Source organism: Diprion similis, chromosome 14 (genome assembly GCF_021155765.1).
Source record: "Diprion similis isolate iyDipSimi1 chromosome 14, iyDipSimi1.1, whole genome shotgun sequence".
Taxonomy (NCBI): domain Eukaryota; kingdom Metazoa; phylum Arthropoda; class Insecta; order Hymenoptera; family Diprionidae; genus Diprion; species Diprion similis.
The window spans coordinates 10,127,215-10,152,290 of NC_060118.1; the positions used below are offsets into that span (position 1 = coordinate 10,127,215).

At 39.4% G+C, this 25,076-nt stretch overlaps 1 protein-coding gene across 1 annotated transcript in view; it reads left to right on the forward strand.

Moving 5' to 3' along the window:
* Positions 1-23,203, forward strand: part of LOC124414603 — a 35,504-nt gene extending 12,301 nt beyond the window's left edge. Inside the window, exons 2-5 of the mRNA XM_046895584.1 lie at positions 2,589-2,948; positions 3,422-3,548; positions 4,161-4,330; positions 23,058-23,203. Coding sequence (XP_046751540.1) covers positions 2,589-2,948; positions 3,422-3,548; positions 4,161-4,330; positions 23,058-23,137 — 737 coding nt within the window. The 3' untranslated portion in view covers positions 23,138-23,203. The remainder of the gene's footprint in view (positions 1-2,588; positions 2,949-3,421; positions 3,549-4,160; positions 4,331-23,057) is intronic.
* Positions 23,204-25,076: the final 1,873 nt, after the last annotated feature.

A 25,076-nucleotide genomic window follows, 5' to 3' on the forward strand; every position in this document is an offset into this window, starting at 1 on the left:
TTCATTGCAAATTTAAGCCGTTTCACTTACGAGCGAGATAACAAAGCTTAACGGAGTGTTTTCAACAGTTTCATCAGCATCTTTCCAAACCGATGAATGAGAGTTTGATTAAATCGTAAGACGGTCATTCCGCCAAATATCTGACTGAAGCATCTTATTGAAGATGGAGACAAGTCGAAACTGTAAAACTCAACCAGCGAAGCTCAATTCAGAAACTTTGAAGAGATGACGTTATTCTTGCGATAAATTTCTCAAATTCAATTCCATAAAATTTCATACATCTGCTCAACGAATCCGCTACTGGAGTTAATTAATTGGCAAATTTTTTTCACAAGAACGCTGCGAATACTCGTCAATTCCAATTAATTAGCCGAATCGTTAATTAATCGTAAAAAAATAAGGGTGCACGTTCTTTTCTACCATCCCACTTGGATTCGGCAGGTCGTGTAGTATCAGAAGAGACATCAAAGGGGCTGAAGTAGTGTCTGAAGTGCGTGGAGAGCCACGTCATTTCATCGTCGAGGAGTAAGCCGCGGTGCCGGGTGAAAGAATGGAATTGTTTCCTTGACGATTGTAAAAAGCAGTCGTTGGAAAGCCGGAGCGAGGCAAGCACTTGGCTTTGAGCGAGGCAAGCTGCGCCCCTCGCAATAAATACTGCAACGGGATACCGAGAGGGATTTGAACAGCGCTAAACCAAAATCATTGAAACAGGTATTCTTGACATGGGAACAGAGAAAAAGAAAAAAAAAAATTGGAAACGGTAAAAGAAAGGGTGAATGCAGTGGGGTGGTGATGAAATTACGGGGAAGACAAAGGGACGGGAAACGGCGGGCGCAAAAAGGTGAAATATTCTAATTACGCCATATTAAGCAGAATAAGGAGCAAAGAAAATGGCTGGGGGTGGGTGGGTGGATGGACGGGGAGGAAATGCCTCGGTGAAACGACCGAGCATAAATTCCGGTATAATTGTTCTCACTTCATTAACCCACCGCGTGGTTCTGGGGCCTCTGCAGGCTCGGAGATGACGCGAAGCTTTCTTGCTCCAGTCCGAGGTGCCCGATGGATTCGACCCGGGGGTGGGAGGTCAGCGCTAGGAAATGTTCCGAGATTGACTCCGACCTGGGGCAAGCGGGGACGAAGCACCGGGTCGACTAATTCACACGACTCAGGAATAGTAGGGCTTCCCAAGTCCGGCTGACAGGATCACCCTACAGCGTTGGTGAAAGGGGTGCGGAAAGCGGAAAGAAAGGGAGGAAGGAGAGGACGGGGAAAAACTACCCCGGTTAATCTCCGGAGAATTGCGACGAGCTCCACCAGGTAATCCGTCAAACCTGGCTTCGCTCTTCGACTGGACTGACAATGAGCGTAGAGCGTTCTGGTAATAGCTTGCCGTTGGGGGTGCAAAAGGAAAGGGTAAAAATGAACAGAGGAACGGAATGGGATCAAAGTAAAAGGGAGCAGCTGGCTGATTGGGTTCGAAGAGTTCGCAACTCGCTGTGATTTTGTTAACCTTCGTTGATCTTTCTTCTTTGTCTTCTTCGTTTCGCTAGGACCCAAACGAATCGAGACTACTTCTTTGTTTCGTAGAAGTTACTTTCTTATTTATTATTTATACATCCGTGTTTCAGTACAGAATCGATCAAGGAATCTCGAATTTACAATTTGTGTAAGAGATTTGCAGACGTTGCTTAATGGAATGGTTCATCAAAACGCAACGCACCTTAAAGCTCTCCGCTTTAATACCACATGTATCTGAGGCTTTTACGAGTACCCATTAAGCCTGAACTGTATGAAGGGGCTCCACGAAATGTAAGAAGACAGTATAAGTCCTATTCGTTCTTCTCTTTCTCTTATGTATCCTCTTCCTGTACTTTCTTCGGCGCACATACTCGCGTATGGAAGTTCCTGGTGCACTATAAGGTGGTCATTTTAAATGATGTAACGGTGCAGGTACTTGTTGGTGCGGAAGAACCGCCAGGAGCTTTGGAGCATCCGACATTGCGATCCTGCACGATTTTCATGATAGAATATAGAAGCACTTGCCACATAGAATGTACGTTTCCCTCAGAATCTTTTCTCCGGATTTTATTCCGTTCTTAAAACTATGACGTACATGGTAACGTCGTACTTCTTTGCAGTCCGTGAATGCGAATGTTTACCTGAAGTACGGTAAGCTAATGCAAAGCTTGACAGACGTCTGGCCGTTCATCCAAGCGTCTGCATCGCGAGGATACATACCGCAAGGATACCGAATTGTTACCCGGAGGGTATTAAACTCGGCGCCATCCGAAGACTTTTGTCTGACCCGAAGTGCATGTTCCTCGATAATATCGAAGAGCACTCCCTTCACTCAGCCGGTCCATTAACTATTGATCTAGAACTCTTGGGATTATAGTTTCCAGGGTTTGAGACATGAAATCGAAGTGGCACTCAAAGTCGATGGCTAGGTATTGAATAATTTACTCAACTAGTAACTCCGTTGAATTTCTGAAAGGTTGAACGGTTGAACGCCACTTTCGAAACAGGACCCATGTGGTCCGGACTCCATTTACTGATTCTTACTCCGTTGTTACCGTTTTCGGTTTCAGATATCCGAGCGATCAACATCAAGGACGTGAGAATACCGAAGGTGGTCAAAGAGGGAACGGAGGAGCCGATTATTCTGGACTGCAACTACGATATGGGAACATCATCCAACACTGGTCTCACGATAAAGTGGTACATCGGACCAGAGCTGCTGTACCAATGGGTTCAGGGAAGTCCACCACGTGCCTCCGACGAGTTTCACAAGTACGTCGACGTGTCCTACAAGGCCAGCAACAACTCCAACACCATGTACAGGGCCGTGAAGCTGGTCAGACCCGGGCTCGAGCTTTCCGGGAACTACAGGTGCGTCGTCTTCACTCACGACGACGAGGTCGAGGCGGAAGAGAGGATGGTGGTGTACTGTGAGTACCAAGTGATCGCAAACCTTCGCAATTCACATTGCAATTCGGGGCAGTTTCTGGCTTTGGGGTGTCGCAGGAGCCAGTCTTGAGTAAAAAGAAAAGTTGACAGTGAGGCGGAAATAATTCAGGCCTCGGGGAAGTTCGCGGGGAGCAAGTGACACGCGAAGCAATGGCTTTTCTCCGGGCTTAATTTCAATCTCGTCACTCCAACCGCCACCACGCTGCCAAGCCCTGTCGCTAACGTCACGCTAGACACGTTCGAAATTACCCGCGAGAATCACCGCATCACGAATGGCCTCCGGATCTCGAAAAGCTTTAACCAACTCGTGAATTGGAATAGTGAAAAATTGAGATCCTGCGATCAGCTTGTAACTGTTGTTCAATTTTACGATGAACTAAAATTTGATCCGGAGTAGATTTTTTGCGGGCTTGGTTTTGATGTCCTGATAATTATAATACTCCATTTGTTTCAGCGCCTGAAAATTACTTCACCGTACATCAGGATCACAAAAGTACGGGTGCATCGAAATCTGAGCTTATCGTCACCTGTCTGGCCAAGGGCTTGTCTCCCCTGCCAACGATAACGCTACGACAGGACAAGTGAGTTTGAGTGCAATTATTCAATCATGGTGGAAGTGAATTGCTGTTACAACTTTGCGTCGGTGGTGGATATTGCTGATCTTAAGATTAGAGTTTCTGTGCCAAGCCAAATGTATAACGAACAAAGAACTTTATCAATTATTGCAGGGCGATGAACATCGACGCGATTACGATATAAGTCCCGCACCAAGTATAATGACAATTATAGAAGCGTTGTTATCGTTTAATTAGTTTTCCCTTGCAATCGAGATCGTGGATAATTGATACACGAAACAATGATCCAAGTCCCAAATTAACCGTTGGATAATTGGTTTGGTTATCCTCGCGTGCTCGGGAATCAAGGACCTTGATCCTGGATAAATGTCCGGGGTTGTATAGTAACGGTATCTCCACTGCTGCTGCCAGTCAGGTTGTTTGCGAGAAATAATCAACAACGTTTGACGAGGTTGCAAAATCCAGAATCAAGAACAAAAAATCCTCTTCATTTCTCTTGCTTGTCCTAGGATACCGTCAAAGGTTCACCGAGTGCATGCATCCACGGTTAACCCAACCTGAGATCAAAGCTTCTAACAATAAGTCACGATTTGACATCTCTGATTCTGATTGTTTCAGAGAAGAAATCTTCCAACAGACAGCCATCGTTCCTCGTCCTGACGGACGGTATGAAGTCAAATCAATCGCCATCATGGATGCGAAGAGGCTTCGACCTCCTGTGACGTTCAAGTGCGAGGTTCACATCGAAGACGCCAACTACACGAACTTCAAGGAGGTCGTCTACAGCGGTGACTTACCTTTGATTATCAATTACTTGTTATGATAAAGACGTTCATTCTCACCACCGTCGTTATCATTTAATTATCATTGCTTTGCTTCACGGTTAAACATTCGAAAGTCCACATGAGAGCGGAATTTGGATAACCCTTTGACCAGATGAAAGGTGGATCGATATCCACGAGAGTGGAAAACAACATTCGGAATAACCCCAAAGCCTGGTGGTTCAGGAACACGTCCTTCTAATGAACTATTGTCGAACACGCCTCGCATAGCTACCGGAAATCAACGGTTCGACCAATTTCCGTTTCACACGAGTGATTCAATTCCAAGAAATTAGCTTTCGCGGCCGTGCATGATGGCTCTGCTCGCGCGGTACGTTGGTACGTGTCAGCATTATTTGTCCGACGCGTTAATTGACCGGGCTCAAGTGGTACGAGATAAAAAAAACGGATCACGTACCTTCATTGGTTATAACATATTTATCTCTCGTTTCACGAATTCCCTGCGTCAAGCTGACTACACATAGAAATGCGTGAGATGGCGTGAAAAAAGCTTGATTAACGAAGCGAAAAAGTGCTTTACTACTCTTGTACATCTCTTCAGGATCACGAAAGATTCATTCAAGATAGTCGAAGAACCGTCGAAGGGATGAATAATGATGATATTTTTCTTCGAGAAATTTGAGAACTTGACATGGCATTTGTGAAAAACTGAAACAACGTACATACATTTTATTTTTTACAACGTTTTGGCTATTAAATTCAGTTGTCACAGTTTCAAAAACGTAAATATTGAAGGGAGGCATGAGGGCTTTAAGGAAGGTTACAGTTTTCGGCAATTTCCAAGTGCCATTCTCTTCGTAGGATGTTCCTCTACATATTGAACCAAATTTTTTTTCGAAAAAACATGAAAATCAAAAAAATGACGGCTGAAATTTGAAAAACATTGATAACTGTATGATAATTGTTGTACTAACAACAGAAACAATTTTTTTTTCTCACATAGAAGATGGTTCACTTTGTAGAGAAAGAAAAAAAAAAAGAATCAAGACAATATCTTACAGCTTTTTTGAGTTATCGTGGCGAAACTAATGACAAACGTTGTCTTGCTCTATGACTAATATTCTCATTACCCATCCCACTGATTTTCATCTACAATATTATGACAAACAATCCAGAAATAACAAAACTTGCGCATTTTTTTTTTAATACTTTACAAAGGCGAATTTAATTTTCACCACATTTTCACGTGTCAAAGTTTTTCTCATCCCTCTGAGCTCAGTTTTGCGAAACTTTCAGTCTTCCTTGCGCCGAAATGTTTGGAAAAGATTACAGTAACAGAATACACACAAAAAAAAAATAAGAAATTCGAAATTTTTGGATTCCTAGTCCTCTTCAAGAAAGGTCCTACCTTTGTAAACACTGCAATCCGGCTAATCGTGATCATGTTTCGTCACGTGTATAAGTATGGACCGCTATCGCGAACTTAGAAATCCGCGAATAATGCGCGGCATCACTTTTCACATCGGACGAGATTACCACTGAGGCACATACGTGGAAACCCATGACAGCAAATGAAAAGGGGCGAGTGTGAATATGCATCTCTATAGGTATACCTACCCTGCAGCCAACCTCGGATTCGCGTCTCTTAGGCCTCCGGCTCGTTCGCTCACCCCAAACTCCTCGCGTCACCCTCGCTCTTCCACTCTCTTTAACTTCACTGCAGTCGCGACCGGTTCACCTCGACTCAATTCCATCCGCTATTTCACCTTACGCTCCATTAAGTTCCGCGAGTGACAGACATTTTTTCGTTTGACGTAACGCCTGCTTCACAATTGGTGACTGGAACCACCGTCACTTCCATTTTCACCCTCGCATTAGGTACCTACCTACTCTATGCTCTCCCTTTCTCCTCCCTTCTTTATTTCTCTTTATATTTCGTCACCCTTAAACGCCTTTCGACGACGACGAGCACGTGACACCCCGCATGATCGGAGTTCCAAAACAGTCTTCAGGCCAAAATTTGGAAACGCTCTTTTAAAACATGGTTTTCATTCGGTCTCGGCTTGTTTTCCAGCGGCAAAGAAAAATCACCACTCGGTTTCTATTCCCAAGTTTTCAACGCACTCGCACTCTGACAGATGATTATTTTTCGGGGCTAACAACTCAGGAAGTGGATGTTGTACAAGTTCCTCGAAGAAGGTGGTCGGACCAAGTTAGCTACTCTGAAATTACCTTTGGCTCGGCGCCGTCTTCCCAACACCACGTCTGCAACTGCTGTTCCAACTAACTCAATTTTGTCCTACAATTCCACCTCTTCCTACAGCAACACTAAATCAACCAGTTAATTCAGTCACGTGCCTACAATTTCAACTCCGTTTCTGTCTTCACCGTTTCTGTTCTTGCTAACAGGATTGCAATTGTCGTAACCTTATAGTAGTAATGACGCCGAGGTTTGCCTTTTTAAAACTTCATTCAAAGTAGACTTGAGTTTTACCGTAGAATCGGAATATTTAATGGTCGCCTCCCATTTTGATAAACATACATGATTAGTTCCATTATCATCACAGAAATGCAAAGCCATCATTCAGGTATTCTCGAAACATGATGTAGGACACGTGACGTTTTTGTACCACCATATTGTAACATGTTGAAATTCGATTAATTTTTATTCCAATTAACTAAACAAAATAACTACTTTTTTTTATCGAACTTAGTTTGTTTTTTTTATTTCCCTGATGCATGTTTCACAAATTGTTGCTGAAATTTAATTCGAAACACTGGAAATACAGCGATCTTGAATGAAGTTGGGAACCACTGCAACCTATTAGCAGATGATAATTCCAAGTGCCAGCGTCCCTCGGCACTCTTCGCTTTAATAGAGGCTCTAAACTCTAACGAAACACCTTAAGTATTATAGCTGACAAAGTTTTCACTGGCTCGAGTAAAAAATTTTCCGAAGTAACCATCTGACGGAACGTCGATACCCTTGGTTCTGCCTCGAGTGACTTCGTCTGCCTCGCATGGAAACGATCCGTTGGAAAAAAAAGAAAAAGAAACAAAAAAAAAAAAAAAAAAAACTACTCCGTCAGCGCGGTTTGTTGAAACTATCTTTACGTCTTTTTTACGGTGAACTTAAAGACTCCAAAACGAGTTTGACTTACAGAAGCGTCCTTCTTTTCTTGAAAATTTGCCTTTTCGAGGCACACTTTTCGAACCGGAAAACCTCTAAGTAAAAAAAAAATTTTTAACCCCTTAACGTTAACCCCTTTTTCACTTTTTCATAAATTAGTTCAATTTCTTTTACACGAATAAAGGTTCAGATATTCCAATAATTCGAACACGAATACTAGAGAATATTTCTTTAGGCACTTTTGACAATTTTTCAGATCAGCTGAAAAATTTGTATGCCTCTAATTATTCATTGCCTTTTACCCCTATTATGCACGTGAAAGGGGGCGGGAGGGGAGGGGGGGGGGGGAGAAAAAGTTAGAGGGTGAATCGTGATCGAAAAAGTTTGTTACCACAACTTTAAATTAATTACGACAACGATCACGACGGGCAAGTTTGAATCCTCCCTTTGTCTCGGCTGAAAAAGTTGGACGGTTTTCTCGTTATTACATTCATCGTTGACCGCGCGTTGTCTCCCCGCATTTTTTTCTCATAATTCACTTTTCCATTTTTATTCTTCTATTTTTTTTTCTTCCATTATTTGTTCTTTTTCCCCGGTTCGTCGTCGCTCGGCGCCGCTGCAGCGGGTGTATCACGTTTCTCATTCACCAGCCCCATTCCACTCTTGTTACAATTTCGTTCCGCGTATACAACCACCTGAAACGAGGGAAGAAGAGGAGAGGGAGGAGGAGGCTCAGAAGGACTCCGGAGGGTTGAAAAGCACACAATGAGCGGGTATCGAGAATAACGACAGCAATAAGATAACAAAATTAAAAACGCAAAACACGAAGAGTAACGAACCTGCGGTGACGTTAAAAATGGCAAAAATTGATCAAGGAACAGAGAAGAAGGGTCAATAAGCGCGCGCACTGCCCGGACGTGCGTGCAAACAGGCAACGGATACCGGAACAAGAGGAACAACGACAGGAGAGGAAAGCTGGAACCGCTCTACCGTGAGTGCCTCTCAAAGCGACCTAATTAAAAAACATAACGAACCAATTTAAAATGAGCCCGGCCATAATGCCAGTGGCCTGACAGGCATGTGGCACACAGCTTTGTGTTGCCTTGGTAAGGAATACGTCTAATTAAACCCTTAACCACTGACCTTCCGTCAGCAACGACAATAATTACCCTTCCTTTCGTGCAGATCGCGAAGAGGAAACCTTGCGTAACGGTGAATTTTTCCCCAGAATCGTTGAAGAATTGGAGGATTTAGAAACCTAATAAGAAGAACTATAACCTTACCTTTGTCGTAAGTCAAAAGACGTCGGACACGTGTTTCGTTTTATTTATTACCTATTAATAAGGCAGCCATTTTAGGGGTAAAAACCTCCCCCAAAGTTCACTAGCAAACAAACAATTGTATGTACAAATGTATAATTGAAAATCGATTCCTAGGAGTAAATTTGCACGTTGGTTTTAACCCATGAAATGGCCAAATTGGCACGTGAACTAAATACGTAAGCAACGTTGTTTCGTGTACTTCAACATATCACAAGCTGAAAAGATTTGGTTTGATGCACCTCGGGTGCTTCCCGGGGTGAAAGCAGCTACAACAACAGCTGGAACAACAGCATCATAACGATGCAGCGTAAAGAGAGAAACAGTAAAAACTAAGAGAAAAGAAAAGAGAACGAATAACCAGAAGAACTTTATTCAGACGCAGTTTCAGACTGCTACAGTCAGTCAAAGGAGAAGCCACAAGCTTTTCCGTCAGAAATCCTCTGGCCAGCCGACTACTGGACGAAGCTTTAACTGTAGGTTGAAGGAAAGGCTTGAGCGGAAGTGGTCCCGTGGATTCTTCGTGTAGACCTACTTCTATCCACAAGCAAAAAACGAGACTGAGGGTCGAATGCCGTCATTCCAAGCCAAAGGCCAGACTGAAGGCACCGCAGCGTTTTTGCCTAGCCCAGTAGACTCGGGACTATTACTGATATTCCTTGACTCGAGTAGGTCCTCAAGGACTCTGCTCAAGAACCGCTGTCCTTTTATCAGCCAGCAGAAGTCGAGGTTGTAGCTTTGCGCTGAGTTCCTCAGGACCTTTGGTTCTTTCACTTAACCTGCGGATCTGCCATCATTTTTCTTTTTCTTTCAGCTAGTGGTAACGACACGCGATGTGCAGACAGGCGCCAAGGTGACCCTGATTTTCATTCAGATAGTCGTTCTCGGCAGTCAATCGTCGTTAGTGTCTGATACAACAAATTACCAAGTCATTCCTGCGGTTATGGGTGTGATTATTGTACCGTGGACACTAGCCGATCCGTCAGAACGAACGTGGAGCGATTTATCGAGTCGCGTTAACTGCGGAATTATTAATGAACAGGGTGAATGTATTTTTTCCCGGCTTGCTGAATAAATTGCCCGTTCTGTAGACACCCCCCCTCTCTTTCTCTCTTTCTCTCGGTCTGTCAGCAGTGAAAAAAAAATAAACATTTTCCGACCCGTCAGGCCTGACGAATTCTTGATTCCTAATACGCAGCGAAGAGAGAGGAATTAGAGCTGCTTTTCAATTCCCAGCACACACTGCTTCGCGAGAGCGGAATCGGACGTTGTTTGAAAAGTTGTAACGAAATTTTTGTGTGTTTTTCTCTTATCTTATCTTCTCTTCTCTTCACTTACGCCAAAAACTTGACTCGACTCGTGAAGGGTAGGTGGGTGGATAAGATGGAATCGTTGATGCTTTTGTACAGGGTATGGATAGAGTTTTTCAAACTACCTGTGCAGGATCAAATGTTCCGCAGAGAGGACAGCGAAGTTGCTCGAATCTGCGATATCATCTCGAGGAAACTACATCGGGAGATCCTGTTTCCAAGCCACCATCTTCCTCTCTTCACTTGCTCCTGAAACGCGAGATACTCGATGCTGAACCGCGAAGCACGAGAAAGAAAATTGGATGAAAATTTTTCCCAAAGTTTGTGGTGCTGTTGAAGAAGCAACGGAATTAGCTACTGCTGTTACACTAGAATTCCAGAAACCTATAATGAGACTGGATATCCATATCCATCTGGCACTCTGGTGTGAAGTAGAAAGAAATGAAAAGAGAAGAAAAGAAGGTGAAATGCGGCACTTTAACACCGTAAAGTCGACGCATCAACCACTTTAAAGTAATGTGGGTTCCAAGCTCGGCGGCTTAGGTGGCTACGGCTTCGTGGCAGGTATCACATATCACGAGTATAATAAAGCTCGTCGAGTCAGCCGGCATTCTAATACTGCAAGCTTAATGTTGTCAGGCTACGCTAAGAGCCATTCCTGCCAGCCAAGAGTGTTGGTGTTTACTACAATCCTCAACAGAAAAGTGGACGTGCACTTCATGGAAATCTAAACTGAATCGCGAATTTTGTACGTCGAATCCGAGTGCAAAGGTCGTGTTCGGAAGGAACCTGGAGGAGGATGGAGGGTGGAGAAGGTCACGACACGACAACGAAAGGGGCGCCAGTTTCACGAAACGACGAAACTTGCCCAATAAAGCTACGCAATAAGGGCACCAGCACGCAGCTCGAATATTCGGCAGTTTATTACCGGGAAAACTTGAAACTTGTACTGTATAGCTGACGTGTCCTCGGATCTCGTTACTCGGACCCAACCTGCGGGTGTGAACTGTGAAATGAAAATATGTCGCGCCACCCGAGCTTGGAGGCACTCTTCTCGTTACCCTGCGGAAATTATTATTGTTCACGCCATTTCCAGAGGCAACTGAAAAAGCTCGGTTAAAGTCCATGAGTCGACTCGAGACTTGGACCTTTTCTTTTCTCCTCATTCTTCGCAATTCCAGTATCAAGTTCGAGTTATTTTCTTTTTCTTTCACTCATTCCAAGCTTTCTTTTTCTCTTGGGTACACTTTTGCTCTCTCGCCCTCTCAACTTTGACTCAAGATCACACTTTGTCTAGAGAAAATATTGAATTCAATTTCCAAGAGTCTACGTAACAAGACCAATGCGTAGTACCTTTCCTTATATTCTTCACCACCTGGTGAAAAATGTTCGGTTTATATTTACCTCGGGAAAACGGAGTCGCGTGGTGTACGTTACCTTGTACGAGGAGTAGCAGAAGCCGCGTTTTCACGTTTCTCGTGGTCGTATATAAGGGTTCCTCCTTCGGGGAAGAAACGCCCTACTCGCGTGTATTTTATTTTATCCTGGCAATGTCTCCTTCGAGGCCGGAAACTATGGCCGAAAAGTTTCCACGGAGTGTAATGTTATACCCAAATATCATCTAATTCGTTGAATGCACATGGGTGTGTTAGAGTCGTGTACTGTTTCCATTCATTTTCCATTTCATTTTCACGTTTCCTTTCCTTTTTTTGTTCCTCTTCCTATTCCACAGCCTTCATGACTCTTCGCGACACTTGACTCTACCAGTTTTTGGAACTTTTACAGATTTTCTGATCGAGATGTTGTCCGTGAGCTTTTCGCTCCCTTTTGGTTCTTCTAATCACTTATGTGCGTTCGGCATGGCAGTAAGAAACTACCGTAAAAAAAAATAGAAATGTGAATGCAGGAAATGACTTGAGATGAATCATTTATGTCCTCATGAAAGAACGATCTGATTGTAAACCAGATAGTACAATCAAGGTACCGATTGAATTTTTTGGTGTTTCCGATTATCAGCTTTACACAAGTGTAAACTGGTCTTGTTGCTACAAACTGTGACAATTGTGTACACATGCTGTGAAACGTGTAGAACTATGATTCGTTTTTATCCACATTCCGGTTACTGTAAATTAGATTTTGTTCGCAAGATTGTCGATCGAAATCGAAACTTGATTCACATGAGCTTGAAAGAAAGGATTTGTTTTCTGAATTCAGATGCATTGCAGTTGTGATCAATTTTTAGAACTCAAACTATGCTTTATTAATAATCATAATGTATTCATCAAACAAGTTTTGGTTTTTGGGTATCTTTTATCGTAATTTCAACTCAATGCGCCGTGGAATTGTCCAAAACTGCTGATGTAAGTCCGTCGAAAACCGTGGAAAAGCCAGTGTTGATCAATCATCCTCATTTTGCGTGTATATGTAATCCAGATCTGTCAACGTAGAATGAATAAATTCTATTAATTACAGTAAACGGCTGCTTTGTAATAAAAAAATTTGTTTCCAATGACGCTGAAGTGTGAAAAATATCTCACGTTATGAGTTGGTAGTGATTAGAAGCATTGTAAAAAAAAAAAAAAATTCACGAGAGTTGAATGAAACGATTTAGCAACCACGCCAAAATTATTTATACCGATACAGAAATTGTATCTTGCATAATAATAGAGATTTTCAGCTAAGTCGAAGCGATTTACTTCGCTGATTTTACTTACCAATGTTTGCATCGCCTGCAGCGGAAATCGTGTTGTAAAGTTGGAAGAACACCAACGCGGCGAAGATCAGATAGGCTGCTGCTTTCATGATGAACCACAATTAGTGATGTAGTACTCAGCGATTGAAATACTTTTATGATAAGCCTGGCCGATGCCCTTCGTTTTTATACCCATCACAACCATTTGGATACCAGATTTTTCCAGTTATCAGGTTTGCACAAGTGTAGCTAATCTTGCAATCGGTAACGCGAAAGTTTAATCAACTGAAACCTGCTGAATACCAAGTTTATTTGAACCGCGATTATTATTGTTCAAAATTAACAATTTTTCCATTTCAAGTGAACATAATATTCTCAAACAAAAAATATCTGCCACAGGATGAATCAGGCACAAAACAGTTGAATCATTAATTTCAATTTAAGATGGAGGGAGAAGTAAGTCGAGCGACACAATTTTTTGAGTATAATTAATTTAAATCAATTCGTGTCGTTCAATTGAACTTTTATTATTTCAAAATAATCTTTCTAATTCAGACAAATTTCTTCAATTCAACTTAATCCATTTCAATTCATGATTTTCGAGTTTTTCTCGAGAATTCTCAATAATTCGCTTTAATAAAAACAAGTTTAAAGAAACTTCAATTAATTTCTTTGTAGGTATTTTCTGTTCTTTCGAATCTATTTTTTTAAATTCAACTAACGTTTTTCATTTCAATTTCACGCTTTTTTCTCTGTTAATAGATAATTCTGGCACGAATACAAAGTAATTCAAATCACCTTGACTTGATTTTCCAGAATTCATTCATGTCTTAGTTAAAATATTCATTATATTAGATAATTTTTTGATGATACAGTTAATACTCATTGATTCAGTTATTTTTCATTGATCCCATTAATTTTCGTTAATTCAGGTGAATTATAATTATTTCCCAAACGTGTTGATGCATCAATTCAATTACAACAACTACGAAGATGCACCTTTCGATCAATCCAGTATCTCACATTAATCTCCGTACAACCTTCGCAACAAAAATTGATTCTTTATACACTAGTCTTAAAAATGCCGAGAGAAAAAGTTGAGCTCACATTTGGATGAGTATAAAATCAGAGAAATTTGAAGAACGTAGATCAACAAATGATAGAAAATAAGAGAGGAAATGAAGATGCGAATAAATTTTGCAAAAAATATGCTCTTCATTTCCGGTGCGATACTCGGCGACTTTCAAGCTTTATATATTTATAACTGCAGCTTTCGGTAGAGTGTCATACATATATATATATATATATATATATATATATTCACGCAGGCGAAAAATTATGCCAGTGGCATGTAATACGTGTACATAAGAATGCGGCGAAGACTTTTCGCAAACAGTGAAAAGGACCTCGCGGTATATGTGCGCATTATCATACAGGAGTGGGTACCAATTTGTTTAACATAATTCGAGTGGCAAATTTATGTATATATACGTTATTATATGCTGAAATGTTCACGACGAATTCCAAGCGAATATACACCAGTGGATATTGCCGAGTGGTAGACTGGTTGAAAATCCTCTTCACCCTGCAGGATTGAGGCCAGTAAAAATGACGGCTGACGCGTCACAGGACCTCGTCAAGTTTCATTTCTTCTTCTTCGAGATGATAAGGGGAGAAATTTTTCTCACCAGACAGAAATTTTCCCTCACATCTCTCTGTATTTTCATGATAAGTACTCGTGAAACGTGAGAAGAGATGGGTCACCGAACGATCGCGAGAAATCGATCGTCGTACTGAAATACAAACAAGAAAAGGAATAAAATGATGCGAACAAAATTATTAAAAAATGGGAATATGAAAAAAGGGAGAAAAAAACGGTGCGGTTTAATCCATCGTTGGATTCTGGGTAATCGGGATGAGGGGTGGAAAAGCACGCGTGCGTCAAGGGTGGAGAAAAATTATTGTCCCCAAAAATTGGAATCGGAATCCGAGGATAATAAATGTACGCTTCGAAGTTTTGTGTTTTTTTTTTTGTTTTTTTTTTTTACCGATTTTAAATCGCTTTATTCCGCAAAGCCGAGCGATTGATCAAACCGTATTGCCGGTTGAAAACTGATGTTTCAAGTTCGAAAAAATTTGCCACAGCATCCCGAAATAATCGCAGCTTGTACATTTATTTCTACATAAATTGGTGGTCGATGCTAAAACGCGCGTTTATAGTACCGATCGAAATCGGTGATTCGGATAGTAATCGAGCCAAAGTAACGACCGTCAAAGTTAACGATACCCGCAGAAGCCTGGACGATTTCCATTAAACGACCATCGAGCTGCTACCGTGAGTTAATTAATTAGCACCAGCTCCATAAAGCAAAGACGAGGCCACGCAACGGGACCGAATTCTCATATAAAAGCGAGTCTGGCTCGAAATTAAAACGGAAAACGTTAAGCAGGATTCAAGTCCTTCGGAGATCCAGGATCAAGGGGGTAAACGACGTATATCAAGAAGCAATCGTTCGATTCAATTGTTTTTTTTTTTTTTTTTTTTTTTTTCAAGCATCTAAATCCAGCTTGACTTGGATATTTTTTTTGTTGGTAGCAGTTGACAGGAAACATTTTTTTAACAAAACAGTGACTGTAAGAACTTGTGGCATTTTTATTGAATTGACAGAGGAAATATATGATAATTTAGAAAAAAATGAAGTCGTGACGAATAGGATAAACTTTTATAGAAAATTGTCTGCAAATGTAAAACGAATCCATTGCAAACAGCTTATGATATATCGCAGTGGAAAAATCGAATAAAATATTTAATTTAAAAAGTTCAAATTTATGTCTGATTCGTTTTTTTTTTTTTTTTTTTTTTTTTTAATCACATTTCAAAAAAAATCTTCCCCAGTACCATGTTGGTCTGAAAAATTTCGTTCTTTAGAAAAGAATCGGTAAAAAAAAAAATAGCGCCAATCTATAAGGGTTGTTCATTCGGAAATTGGGTTTTCGTCTTTTTGGATGTGGTAGAGATAAAATTCGTGATCCGGAAAATGTGAAACTTTCTGAAAGAAGTTTGTTTTTAAAAAAATCGCCGACACAACGAGGGTCGACCGTAAGTGCGTTTGGAGGGGAATGCCTCATATACACAAATCCGCTCCGCGTGGATAAACTAGTTCCTCCAAGTTCTATACACACAAGATCAATTCCATCGTGTACAGTATTTGATTTTCCTGATACTACCCGTCCTGGGCTGCAACCAACGTACGTCCGAAACCCTTCACTGTGCGCTGATCTTTAACCCGGATGAAATCGAACACGTCTGCTATACCCGATCCTCGTGATTCTGGCCTGCAGGGGCTCAGAACTGTCAAACTTTACCCCATTACAAGTTCTGCCTCGCCGGTAGCAACGGCACGCCCTCTACCCCCGATCGTTTTGCGCCGGCTGCCGTGTCTGACCCATCCACCCATCCACCCATCCACCCACGAGATTCGAGTGCTTTCCAACTGTTGTCCGAAATTTCCTGACCGAATTAAGCATCGATTTGATGCTAGGAAAAGGAAGGGAACGAGGGATGAAAGGGGAAATATAAGAGGGACTGAGGATCTGATCAAACCGATGAATGGACCGATCGAAAGAAAGTTAATCGAACTTTGGGCACAAAATTATGCTGTATTTTTTATGACTTGGAAAAGTGAGAAAATTGAAATAGAATTTTTTAGTTTTTCGAGTCATCGATAGACCTGAGTAATTGGGAAAAAAATGAGAATTGTAAACCAAGTAAAAAATTTATTGCGATTATTCTGTCCCGTGGATCAAAGATCATCGAAGAAAAAAGCTGGCGGAAAATTATTCGAGCGATGTGAAAAAGATGGGGGGGAAAAAAAAAGGTCGTTAGATGGAAAGGGTCGAATCGGAAGAAAACCGAATCAAGTTTGAATGATAAAATTCGAAGACCGTCTTCAAAAAGTGACGCGAAACCTTTTGATCCCGAGGGTTGATCCACCGGATAAAGACACCCGCGGGGTTTTTAAATACACGGGAATAAAGATGGAGGTTGGATTTGCAATTGAGAAGGGCTCCGAGCTGAGCTTGATCTGTCGATCTAGCGAACGAATGGTCAACGCCGAGTACATGATCCTGGATCCGAGTCCTTGCCTCCCTTCGCCGTTGCACTGCAGGCTGACCAACGTCCGGATAAATTAAGGTTGGCCATTCGTTTATTTAGCTTTTTGCGAGCGCAATCTCCTGCGGGGTTACCGTTATTTGCCAACCCGTCCCGAGGATAAACGTCAATGACGTCCTGGCCAATGACGAAATGGGATCCCGAGGGAAATCGGCCGCCGAGCAGGCGAGGATCTCAGTTGGTGCCCGAAGGACACCCGGGCGATGTACGTTCTTTAAAACCTTCAGTTTATCGGACGCGTTTGGTTGGGGTGAATGTGAAGGAGATTTTGAAAATCGAAAGGAATGTTACAGGAATTTTATTGACGCGATAAAATTCTTTCACGCACTTTTCGAATGTACAAAGTCGATGTGGAGGAAATTAAAAATGAACGGAAGGGCAGTGTTGAGATTGAATAAGGATTATAGCGAGTCGAAATACGTGGAATGATGGATTTTCAAAGTCAAAAGATTTTTTGTTACGAATTTAAAAAGTACAGAAAGCTAAAGACTTGATTTCTCAACATTTTGAGTTTTCTCTATATTTAGAATCTCTATTTAATTCTCAAGTTCTATAAAACAGATTTTTGTCTTTCTAAACTTCAATTCCCAAACTGCCATTCATATTTTGGTTTTTTCGTATTTTTTTTCCCACACTTTAACTTTTCCATGCATCTGCTTTTTAGATTTTGAAAATTGTATAAATTAAATTCTCTTATTTTTAAAAGTTTAAACCGAAACATAGAATGACGATTTCAAAAACCACATTTCGGTTTTCTGACTTCATCTCCCCACCTTTTGACTCTCCTCGACTTCTTTCTATTCAGCATCCCCCAATCCTAATCCAAACTAATTTTCCTCGATTTTCATCTTCACTCGATTCAAATCGTTTTTAAAAAAAACGTTTTAAAATTTCTTTTTTATTTCGATATTCCTATTCTCTAGTGAATCTCTTGACTCTGTATCGAACGCTCGGCTTTAACGAGTAGCCATCGCGCAACAGAAAGAGAGAAAAAAAGAGAGAGAGAGAGAGAGAGAGAGAGAGAGAAAAAAAGAGAAATGGGGAGACAGAGAGCTGGGAATTATAATTTTTAATGTCTGGACGCGAGGGGAGGTCGGAAGGTCGAAGTGAAGGGTGGTGGGATGGTTTTTAATTATAATACTTTTGAAATTTCATCTAGATTAGCATGACGTCGACGTCGCTGGGGGCATGTAACTGTCCGCGTGCATACGTGAGAATAAATGAACGTGAATATTCGGGGTTTAATAAAAATTTTCAAATTTTTCATTTCCTACCACAATGTTACTTTTCACCCCTCGCATTCGATTTTTTACCCCAATTTGAGTGCTCGATTCACATGGCGTACGGATCCCTCGGGTTACTTCAACTTTACCGAACAAATTGATCGATTAGAAAACGACAAACAAACTGAACCGAGTAAACAAACCTTTCGAGAACAGCGATATTACTCAGAAGCTCTCCATCAACTTTCACCTTCTTCACTCACCCCGCCGCCGCGCCGTCATCATTTATCCTCTACCGATGAGTTTTCGTTTCTAATTTTTCATCTAATATCCGGTTGATGTCTCATTTTTTTGCTTCTTTTGAGACCGAGAATTTTTTTTTTTTTTTTTTTTTTTTATTCTTTAATTATACAGGAGATAGAATAAAAATTGAAAAACTGTGCGGGTTTCTCACTTATTTCATCCCCTAGTTTAAATAGTTTCATTTTTTACTCTCTTTATTATTCATTTGTTATACTATACCTGCAATATTAATCTTGCCAAGAATCCGTGATGTTAGGTGTGGAAAACGGTTCAAAGGAATTTTTCATTCGAACGAGTGAACTGTAGTCGTGCGTGTCAGAGCTATAAATAAAAAGTACGAAACTGTATGCCATACGTATATATCCACAGAAATAAATAACGCGGCGAGTTGATTCGATCGTTCCATTATTCATAAAGGATTAAAGCGGGGCCGATGACTAACGCAAACACGAGCAAGCGAGGTAACGAAAAATAAAAAAACCAAAAAAAGAAAGAAAAAACAAAACATGAAACGAAATTTAAAAAAAAAATAAATAAAACGAAATAAAAAAAAACACACACAGCTGAAACAAAAATTCACCACTAAAATTGTAAAAATAGAACGGAAAGAAAACGGGGGGAAAGAAGTGATGCGAGAATTCATGAGAGATGAAGAATTAAAATTTGTTCGTTTGTTTAATCTTTAGTAACGCAGCGATACACGAATTACGCTGCTCTTTGTTAATAAATTAATGTTTGAGTTAAGAACCGGTGAATCATCCATTTAGATGAAAGTATAATTAAATTGAACAATTATTTCATTAAATAGCTAAACAAATTAAAAGTCTATTTACAATAATATCTGTAGCGTATATTCTTGTTTTATTTAGGATACTTACTACGTTAACTGCAAGTATACATCCCAATGGAAGTAATTATTTTGGAATACAAATTCTTTTGATTGAATTCAAGTAATCTTCTCTGAAACAATGGGAAAAGAATATTTTTTGCATATTGTAAAATCAAAGAAGGTTTGAGTGCTTTAAATACGTTCATTTTTGCTTAGGATCGAAAGAATTGGGGTTTTGAAAGAAAGAATTTTCTTTTAAAATATAATTTTGAGATTGTTGTAGGGATTATGAGAGTGTTTTTTAAATTTCTTCTGGTAGCCATAATGAAAAAAGTAACACCTGTAGTTTACCGGCTTGAATGCAGTTTTTACGTCTGTGTAGTTCGATGTATGGGCAGCACTTTTTTGGTGTTAAATTTACATCGAGAGGCGGAAAAGTTCCGGAAGTGCCAAATCCCGAATTTTTTCGTGACAAAACTTAGAGTAAGAAAGTCAAACTTTGAGGAAAGATCAAAGTTTTGAATGAGCCAAAACCCGACGCTGAAAAATTCCAAAAGTACAAAATTTTAAAAGGACAAAATGCTGAAAGTACGTATTTCGGACATTTTGAAGTAAGTTTATTTTAAATTTTCGAAACTTAATTTTTCGGTATTCTACTCTTCGAGTTTCGCCAGAAAATAATTTGGAATTTGAAGTTTTCAAGTAGCGATTTTTTTTTTTTCTTTCAATTTCTTCAATTTCGAAGTTGATTGAATAAAAAAAAATTTTTGATACGCCCCTTTGGCATTAGTAAAGCGATATATTCACAGCAGGAGATGTAAAATCTATAATATTTTTCTTCCCTGTACCCAAGAGTCTTGCTCTTCTTTGTGGGGTCTTTCCGGCAAAGGGCGAGGGAATAAAACCCTGCAGGCAAAAAAAAAAAAAAAAAACGATCGAAATAAGGGGGGATTTGGGCCGACGTGGAATCCGGCCGCGTCCGAAAGCCGGAAATGACTTAATAGCCCCCGGGAGTGGCGTGATTCCAGCAAAAAAAATACGCAACACGCACTGTCCGCTATTTGGGGTGCGGTTTGCGCCCCTAATAGCTGCGGTGACAACGCGACGTCGAGTTATTATCGCTGCACAAGAAGCAGGGCGATATGAACGAGGGGAGAAAGTAAGCAGAGGGTGGGATTGCCTGGAATAAATAAGAAGAAACAAAGCCGGAAGCTTTTGGACTAGACGAGGTCTCGGAGGAGAAACGATGACGTAAGAAAAAAAAAAAAAAATTGCTGGATTTCAACCCCAGAACGTCAGACTAGGTGGATTTTCATAATTTTGTTTGTCTTGAAATGGATTTTTTACCAATTAAACTTGAATGAAACTGATTTTGCTACGCGCCATTCTTTTTCTGATCAAAAAATTAAAAGATTTATCTACTTTCGAGTCCCGTTGTTGCTCTGGGAATGATTTTACCAACAAGAAACGCGGGGGATAAATATTTACCCCAGTTTGTAGTATGGAGATCAAAAAAATAAGTTTGTCGTTCTAGGGTTAACAAGTGAGATAAAAAATGATTTTAATTTACATGGTTTTATAAATTTTCCGTTTTACGTGAAAAATAACAATTAAAGAACGATCGTTTTTTGCTCGGGAAATTTGCATTTTTTTAAACATCATAAAGATCCTACTTTATGGTTAGGAGAATCTCGATTAGTTCAACGTCACCAAATTTTTTTTTTTTCTTCAGATTCTGGGATTCTTCAAAAGTATCTAAATATGTCCTAAAAATTTGAAAATAAGTATTTGTTCAATTGATTTTTTATTTTTTATTTTTTCAGTCCTGTAAAATCATCTCCATTTCCCACCCGAGAAACTATACCAGCCCCTTAATTCCTGTATAAAAATGAGTAAATTGCAGTCGGTGTCGTAAAATTTATTTCACTGGCGAAAAAAGGAATAAAAAATTTTGTTACAATTAGAGAAAGAATCATTGATTCGAAGCAATCAAAATTTAAACAAGTCGAATAACTATTTTGTGAATATTTAACGCGCGTCAGGGGTTGAAATCGCGTAAATATTTCATCGACAGTCTATTGCGAATTAATTTTATTGGATAGACCGAAATTGTCTAAATCCAACCGAATTCAAATAATTCATTATCGTAGCTGCGCGCTGACGATTTTTTTCCTTGGGGTTAAAACTTGTTTAATTCTAGAAACTCGGAAATTTTTCTCAGTTTCATCCCAATCGAAATTTGATTTTTCGCAGCTTTTTGTACTTCGTCACATCTTTGATCCATCTTTATTACTCCGATGCTCATCAGTTTCCACCGAATTACCAGTACATCAGACTCATCCCTTCGCTCATCTCCACCCTCTGTATTTCTACCGACGGATCAACCCTCTGGATTTGAACCGTGGATGCTGTCCGGAAAGATTTAGGGGATTCGATAATCGCCCAACACCGCTGATCATCCGGTCCCGGCTAAATAAGCGGGTTCGAAATCCGGTTTATTCAGAGCCAGTAGTATTTAGGAATCGGATTTTCCAATGGTTGGATATTTCACGGCTCGTTTCGAGACTAGTTTTATTTTTCAGCTTTGGTACCTACTTGGAGATTTTTTTTTTCAGTCACGATCGAGTCGTAGATCTAACGAGGAAAATTTATCGCGAATCCTTGAATTATGTTCAATCAAAATTAGAAGTTTAACAAATTTCGCAAGAATCCAAAAATCAGTGATCAATGATCTGGTCAATTTTTGATTTCAAAAAGTGAAAACAGGGAAGACACGAAGGATTGAAATTTGTTTGATCAAACATATTTAAACTAAGAAACTAATCATTGCAAATTGCGTTTTAGAATTTTCTCTAGACTGCCACAAAACTTTGCTATTCACATTCATGCAGTCAAAGAGAAGAATCAAAATGGCTGTGAGTCCAATTTTTTATACTCACAGTCTTTTTGATTTTCCTCTTCAATGATCGGAACGAAAAGTTACACGTGCGTGAAAAGAAGACGATTAACGAATTCGTTTACAGATCGCGAAACTTACAATTCACGTTGCATTCTTGCAAATATTTAATATCTGTATAAATATTCTGCGACATTGAAATCCGACGAAAATTGCGCGCCAATTCGACTTGCGGAGACCTTGAGAAGAGACTTTCAATCATGGAGAAATCCGGGGTAATTGGAACGGAATCGAGTATAAGGCGATGGTTTAAGGCATGGGAAAATCGCGGAGGAAGGGGCGAGGAGGGTGACGTTATCATATCTGGTTCATGGTTGGCCGGCAATTTTCCCGAGTCCCTGTTTACTCCGGGTTTCTCCCAGTCCCAAGAGGGTCGGTCGATTCACGGGACAGGAAGAGATAAAAGATATCGAGGATCGTCCCTTTTGAGTGTTTCGCTGCTTCCGGTCACCCCAGATTCGAGATCTTTGCCCTTCTGCGGAAGGGTGGGACACAAAATTGGGAAAGTCTTGAATAAAAGTAAAAATTTAGAATCCAAAGATGAGTGAATAAATTTATGCCAATTTTTTTTTTGGTCAGAATAGGCAAGATTGCAAAGTCCAAAGTGAGAAATCGTGGAAATTTCGAACAGTCAAAAAGTCCACTTTTCAAAATTCGTGTCTCGAAAATTTCAGGACTTCGACTCCCACCCCTTCGGAAATGAATCTCGTCTATAAATCTGAATTTTTCCCCGAAATTTTCTGCCCTTTTATTTTCATTTAGGGCAAATGACGAAGGGGTAAATTTTTCTGTTTCAGGATCTGACGCTCCGCTACCTCGAACCTTCGTCCTTGCAGTCATCTTCGTTGTATCGATTTTCATCGCTGGTAATCAATAGTGATCTGTTCGTATGAGTGGTCCTTACAAAGTGAATGAGTGGTAAAGACGCGTATTTTCGTGGGACTAAATTCGGTGAAAGCGAAAGGGTGTGCAAAATTTTTGCAAAGCCAGGTGTGAGTTTTTGCGTAAAAAAAAAAAAATATATATATATACATATATTTTATAAATTCATCACTCTAATGCTTACAATTGCGCAAGGACTGAAATTTTCGGAGGCAATTTGTTCCTATAGATTAACGTATCACGTGTGTGTACTCAGGTGTTCATTATTCGACGTAATATTTCGATATTCTATATATATTTTTTTTTCTTTCTTCTCTCTCGAAAATTTGACAAGTGTAATTGCCTGTCTTTGAAATCTTATTCAAGTGAATATAAAAATTTTGGAATAAATATGCAAGAATAAAAAAAGTGGTATAACAAAAAGGATAATATTTAATGTCTAAAAAACAATTTTTTTCTTTCATTATCGACGATCGATATTTCAGATGAGTTTCCCGGCCTAAATAAACACTGTAATTCTAATTTTTAATTAGTAAATATTACTGAAAATATTGATCAATTTTTTCGCTATTAAACATTGCAAATTGACGTCTTTGGTGGATACAGCTAGAAAATTTTACTATGAATGACAATATTAAACATGAATGTATTGAGATTGATAACGATTCTAGGTCAGATGATTATTATTATGATCTCTGATAGTTTGAGGATGCGTTTTTGCAATTTTTCGAAACATCAATCAACGTTCTCCGGCGTAAGATTTAATTATCTACGCAGATAACTGCGGGACTCAATATTATAAAATGTGGAATTAAGTGATGAGTTTTTTCGTACTTTTTAATCATCGATTTGTATATTAACAGAAATATTTGCTTGCATACGTGTCGTGTAAATATAAAATTTGACATACAGACATGTGAAATTGAATCGAGGCCATTCGTTCGTGTAATTGTAAAATTAGAAGAGATAAATATTCTATGTTACGTGGTCCTGTTTCAACTCTGATAAATGTATACATATAATAAAAAATATATTTTATGTATAGGCTTAAATGCGATAATTTAAACGCCAGAATCTCTGTATGTAAAAAATTAACAAATAAATTGAAATGCTTTAAACTTTAAACGTTTAAAGGGAATATATGTATAATGAAACGGTGAAATTATTTAATACATTTAATGAATAATTAGGCTTGCTTGGACAATGATAATGAAAATACAGAATTGTTAAATTAATAAATGTAAATTAAAGATGAAAATCAAGTGAAAACAAATATTCGGTAAAGAAGAATGAAGATAAATAAACGAAGGGGGATGTCGTGTACAGAATACAGGGTGCTAAATTTATTTGTCGATTACGTAAGGGATTGTGATTGAAACAGTAAACACGCGAATCCGCGGTCCTCAATTTTCGTAAATTTGAAACTAATATAAAAGAGCTATCGTGAGATAAAATTTAGAAATAAAATTCTAGTAATTCCGTTAATTAAAAAAATGGATAATTTCACTTACGTCATTGAGAGAAATGCAAAAAAGGAAATAGGAGAAGTGTAATTCAATTGTTGTGAAAATTTACTCAACTGTAAATAATTGTCTAATATTTTGAACAGAAACGAAAAGGAAATTCAACGTACGTGTATAAATGATTAAATCTTTTAATAAAAAAAAAAAACTACACCACAATGAATATATGTATACGTATACGCGAAGCAAATTGATCAAGGCTTAACGCACTGCACGTGTCACTAGATTTTTTCGTTCAAAATTGATTAAAATTCACCATCTACGGAGTAACAATAATAGTAATAATAAGTATATATATATATATATAGATATGAATTTATTGAAAATATAATAATTATGTAAATGTTTAACATAGATATGTATTATACGACCACAGGATATATGAAGATTATAATTTATACAATTACAAAA